This window comes from Cuculus canorus, chromosome 6, assembly GCF_017976375.1.
Source record: "Cuculus canorus isolate bCucCan1 chromosome 6, bCucCan1.pri, whole genome shotgun sequence".
NCBI classification, from domain to species: domain Eukaryota; kingdom Metazoa; phylum Chordata; class Aves; order Cuculiformes; family Cuculidae; genus Cuculus; species Cuculus canorus.
Genome location: NC_071406.1, coordinates 26,707,116 through 26,713,115, shown reverse-complemented (window position 1 = coordinate 26,713,115; position 6,000 = coordinate 26,707,116). Strand labels below are relative to the sequence as shown.

Below are 6,000 nucleotides of genomic sequence, written 5' to 3'. Positions count from 1 at the left end.
TTGGCGATTGATTAAAACAAGGAAACAAACTTTCAATTGTGACTTTGAAGAAACATGGTTTTCCTTCTCCGTTGTATTTCATTTTATGCCATAGAGTTTATGTGATCTAACAAATGAAAATGTTGGTATGAACTGTGCCAAACGTCAACCAAATACCCTAAGGCTTAGACAGATGTCAATTAACCACAGCTTGATATGCTGCCAAATCAGAGTAGTCTGTCCCTCTCTCTCAGCGAAGCCTGTACCCTCTAACAGCTGTAGATGAAGCAGGTGAATAACAGCATTTCCCAAGGTTCAGCTGATGCGTGGGACCCTGCTCATGGGTCTTGCACACTCCTTTGTTTCATGTAACACATACCGAAACTTTCTGTAATGCCTCCAGACAGCAATGATCTTGTGTAAAGAGAAATTGTTTTGGCTGATGTGGCAAGGCAGCCTCATGTCAACAGCAAGACAAGTATTCTAAGTGTTGCGTATGCAGGGAACATGGGGAAGCTTCTTTGCATCCCTCTTCTCTAGACTAGGAGTCATCCCTGCCTACTTATTTCTATCTACATTACTGCAAGTAACTCTAACAATGCTGGTAAAAGCTGCCCTTAACCAAGATGATAATTCTATACAAACATTTCTCTGCATGCTAGACAAACCCACTGTACAATATACAATCTTATCTAAGTGAGGGTATTATTTATTTTGTAGCTTTTAAATCAGTTATATTTACAACAGCTCTTAGAGTACAGCTCACACACAGTAGTTAAGCTCTGGCAGTACTGATGTCAGGTCACTAACACATTTGCAAATTACATTTCTAAGTCATAGAAAATGAAAGAAAATTTACTTTAAAATAACTGTTTCATCTTTGAGTATAAGGATCACAAAACACATTTGCAGGTGACTGTAAAACCTAGCCAAGGGCGCTCCTCAGGAAGTCCTGGCACCACCGGCACATGGAGCGCTGCAGTGCAGGGACACAAGCAGTGGCAAATGGTCTGACACACGCACGGCTGCACAGTTCAGTTACTCTCCACGAAAAGTCTCGAGGCTCCATGCTTCTTAATGGCCCCACTCCTCTTCCCTTTCACTAACTCCCTCTTCTTCCTCTGGAAATGCTGAATCACTCTGACTCTTCAGATGCTTAATCCCTGCAAATATAGAAACTGTGGTTAAAGTTGTCTTAGCTCATATTGGATGTGTTTTTCCTGAAGGAAGAAATAAACGAAAACTGAAAATAATGACAAGTTTTTTTAAATGCCCATATTGACTCCCCTTTCCTCAAATCTGCTATTTCAAACAATACTGTGCTTTATTTCCAACGGAAATATTCTCTTCCCTGAATATAGGCTCCTAGAAAATTTATCACTTTTTATTGAAAAAAAGATACAGAAAGATGCTTTGTAGAGCTAAATGGTATTTGCTTATCTTTTTTTTTCCTTTATAATCCTTGATGAGACTAGTATTCCCCATCTCAAGCAAAAGTTTTAAAGTCTTAGACAGTAGATGTGGAAATTAATTCTCCCAGAATTTCATTTTGAGCCTCTTTCTGAGTTTGATCATCTGAAAGTCATTACCCACACGGACCCAGTGCCCCATTGTCACAGCTTCCCAAGGACATCAGAGGTCTTGTCCGAAGTGCACCTCTATAGTCTACACATGACCTGCAGAGCTGTCCAGCTGCAAAGAGAATATCACAGTTGTCAGAGGGGGAACTGCTGAAGCCATGACATCATTTCTCACATGGAGAATGTATTTGTTGTTCCTCATTGATTTTCATGTAGCAGGTAACTATTAATGTTATTTAATGATTTTTTCATAATCCGCATCCTGCAGCCTGCCTTCACCTCTGGCAGTCATTTAATACCACATTGTCATTTGGAGGTAAAGACTCACAGGGTTTTCTGCAATGACTGATAAGTGCACAAGACCTGATGTCTTTCTTCGTAAGCATTAAGATGTTCTGACAGCACCAGGTTTTCAGAACTAACTGACCCTATGTGTGGCATTTTAAAATAAGCTGTTTAGCTTCACAATGAAATAGGTTAATGTGAATTGATGTACAGGTAAGGAAATTCCCGTCAGTAGCGTACAAGTGTGCATGACAGAAAAGGGTGGTGACTTTCCTGAAAAGATACATTTCATTCACAGTGGCAGAATTTTACAGTGCAAAAAAGGTCTAGGGTGATAAAAACACGTAGCTAAATGATAGCAATTGTACTGCTTGATTAAAACCATGGCGACACGTAACACTGCAGTAACCCACAGTGGCTGCCATGGGAGGTCAGAAGGCTTTGGAGCTCGGCATGCCCAGGAACGCTCTGGCTCATTCATTCACAGCTCCTGCTGGGCTAGAACAATTCAAGAGAAGAGATCTTTATACTGGTTCTTGAGTGTCGCTTCAGCAGGGCTACTCTAGCTGTGTGCCCTGCCCTTCATCAATGTGAAGCAAATGATAAGTATCGAGGTGGAGCTCTATCCTCAGAGACTTTTTTTTCCTAAGCAAGTTGGATCTATTCATACCCGTCATCTTTGTTGAGCAATATCTAAATTGTTTGCTGAAATGTTACAATCTGGAAGGAGACACTGAGTGAAAACTTATTTCTCAGGTCACCTCAACCATTTTTACAACTGTTACTATGGTAATATTAATTTATCAGAAAGGCTCTTTTCTTCTTTTTTTTTCAGTCTTCATGCACTGGTAACACAGTCCATGCCCTCAGCTTTCTCAAAGGGCAGTAAAGAGGTACCAGAGTGCTGCTGTTTGGCTTTTGTTTCTGTTCATAGTGGAACATGGTAATAAAGGTGAGCAAGTATAGACTAAGATTTTACTTATAGAAAACAAAACAAAACAAAAGTCAGGATATTAGTGGTGATGGAGATATGGAGTATCTTTTAGAAGATACGGTTTGTGCATACAGCAGATCCAAGTTAGAAAAATCAGGTTACTGGTTCCACATAAGCTTCTCAATCTTCATAAGCTGCAAATAAGGAGGACTGCAAACGCTGATTGATAGAATGTGTAACTGAATCTGGGGGCGCCCTCACCCTCCCGAAGCACTGGGCCTGCACCATCCTGGTGCTGTTTCATTTCACTCCTGTCCTGCCCCTCAGCCCGGGTTGCCCTGCCCTGCTCTCCCCTCGCATGTGGCTCCTGGTGGCTTAGCTGTCCTGCTGACCCCGACAGTCTCAGTCCTCTCTGCGTCTGACCTGACCGCTGCTCTGAAAACTCACTCTCTGTCTGGGGCTTTGCTCTTTGCCTGGGACGTCTGACAGCAGAACCCCTCGTCCAGCCTGAAGGCTGCCCCATATTGCCACTCTCTGGAAATGATTTCATAGCCACGATGTGTTCAAACTTACTCTTATTCTGCCTTAAACTGTCTGAACACTGCCTCTTGCCTTTTTCACTTCCACCACCACCCACCCCTCCTTTTATGCCTCTACAGTCAGCAGAAAAAGATTTGTTTTTCCTCAAAGGGCTTATATTTCACTGCAGGTAATTCAATCCGATTAATGCTGATGAAGAAACCTTTAATGCCAAGTCACATTCAGCAGCCATGATTCATACACTTTGAACTGGTAATTCTTTTCAAATGAAGTCACTGCCTCAAAGCGTATTTTTAGATTACTTATAAATTATGAGTGCAAATGGGACAACTTTCTGGCACTTTTGCAGTCACACAACATCTACACAGTTTAATCAGCAGCTGCCTTCTTCTCTCCATACGATTGAAGCATCAGATTAGGAGGCTAAGCAGTGTCACAGGATATGAAATAACCAAGTGCTCCTGAATTAAACATCTCCTGGAAAAAAAAATGATTTGAGTAATTAAGGCAGCTCCCAATCTCAAGTAATTAAGGCAGCTCCCCATCCTATTTAACACTTCTGCCTTCACACACATCACTGCCCAAGGAACAGTGTTGACATTTACCAAACTCAGGATTGAAATCTGTTTGGCAATTTGAATTCCCGAAAGTTTGAAGGGTTATTTAGTTTTATGATTTGGATCTGATCCTCTCACTATCAAAAACACATTTCCGGATTTTCAGAAAACAGTGAAAAGCAAAGCTGAGCCACAGACAAAGCAGACTGATTTTCAGAGTTTCAAAACTCAAGTCACTTTGAAATTATCAAGCAAACAAACCCGAACAAAGACAATAACAGCCAAATAAAAATGTCCACTTTATGCCATTCTTAAATGAAATATGTTCTGGTTCGCTCAGCAAAAATGAGAATATCAAAACAAATATCAAGTACTCTCACCATTAAACAAGAAAAAGAACTTTTCTTTTTTTATGGAACATCTTGTTTTGAATTTAACAGTCAAATATATTTTGATTTCTTTGAAACTCCCTCTTCATCTTTTTTTTTTTTTCCCCAACTGAAATGAATTTTGAATTAAAAAAAAACCACAAGAAAAGACCCATGATAACTCGTGAAAAACAGCATCGATCACAGGTCTCTGGCAAAGTTGGAAGCAGTGATAGAGAGCTGTGAAGGTGACAGATCCCAGAAGATTTGGCAGATCTTCAGCGAGAGTTCCTCCAAGCTCAGGAGTGGCCCATACTAATACAGGAGCACGAAGCAGTTGTATCAGAAGACCACCTTGGCTAAGCATGACTGAGCTCCAATAAGATGATGTGTACAGTGGATTAAAGTCAAGACAAGGTAAAAATTATGAATAAGAAAAAAAAAAAGAGGCCCACAATACACAGATAGTATAAGGCCATTCTCTATCATCTTTCCAGGGTAGTAGAAATAAGAGAAGTCCACAATTATTCACCACGCATTAGGCTGTGACTGCAATACTACATTTGCTCCCTGCCCCCATACAAGATGTTGACAAACTTGTTCAAATCCAGTGGAGGCCACCAAGGTGGTCAGAGGACTGAAGTGCCTGACCTGTGACAAGAGGTTGAGGGATCTGAGCTTCTTCAGCCGGGAGAAAGGTCAACTTTTAGGCACCTAACAGCAGCCTGCTTATGAGGAGGTTACCCAGAAGATGGAGATGTCTGGCCGTGAATTAGAAGAGAGTATAATCTGACTGGATACAAGCAAGAAATTATTTCACCAAGTATATTTAAGCACTGATGTGGTTTCCCAGAGAGTCTGTGAAGTCTCTCTCCTAGGAGGTTTTCAGTACCCGACTAGACATTAATCAATTTGGTTAAATTTGGTGTGGATTCTGCTTTGTGCATCAGGTTGGACTATGTGCTTTCCCAAAGTTCCTTGTAACCAAAGTGACTGTATGATTTTTATGGAAAGTATATTAACATGAACTGTGTGAATGAAGGCTACATTTTGACCCAGGCGGGAGCTTCAAATGCTTCCTTTTCTTATAACAGAGATGAAGGATCTAATTGCACCAGTTACGCTAATATCAAGAACAAGATTTCTTTTCAGTCCTTAAAACCATGGGGCGAGACTGAATCAGCATGTCAGTACTGATCTTGGGTAACGTATGAACTCATTATTAGGTTATGTGGCCCATTGTGATCTATATATGCATACGTGACCTATACATAAATATAAGTGAGCTGTACGTTTGTATTTGTTTCCAAAATATAAGGGATGAAAACAATGGGACTAAGGGGTTGTATTGGGGTTGGATCAGACCAAGTGCTACAGTATTTCCAAAATCAAGGAATATGGGACATCTCTTGCATGTGACAGATATATCTAAAGACAAAAACTCACTTAGAAATCACATCCAAGTCAGGGCCAGTGCACAGAAATGTCAAAGAAAATAATTTAATTTCCTGAGAAGGAGGCATGGGAGCAGCCTGTCCTGCAGAGCAAGGCTGGTGCATCCTGTGCCTGCTGCATCTTTCCACTGGGGCTTCAGGGACAGAACCTTTGTCTCAGTCACTGTCTCCTGGTTCAAGGAATCTGAGGACTGCTGACTGTCATTGTAGTTAAAAGAATATACTTGCTGCCTGCAGATGTACCAGATTTTAAAACCATAGACTGCAGTAGTAAAAACAATGCCTCTGCACTTCTGTTACAAA

At 40.9% G+C, this 6,000-nt stretch overlaps 1 protein-coding gene across 1 annotated transcript in view; it reads right to left on the bottom strand.

The window, feature by feature from the left end:
- Positions 1–208: 208 nt before the first annotated feature.
- Positions 209–6,000, bottom strand: part of PPP1R1C (protein phosphatase 1 regulatory inhibitor subunit 1C) — a 52,854-nt gene continuing 47,062 nt past the window's right edge. The window contains 1 exon segment of the mRNA XM_009555636.2: positions 209–1,142. Coding sequence (XP_009553931.2) covers positions 1,054–1,142 — 89 coding nt within the window. The 3' untranslated portion in view covers positions 209–1,053.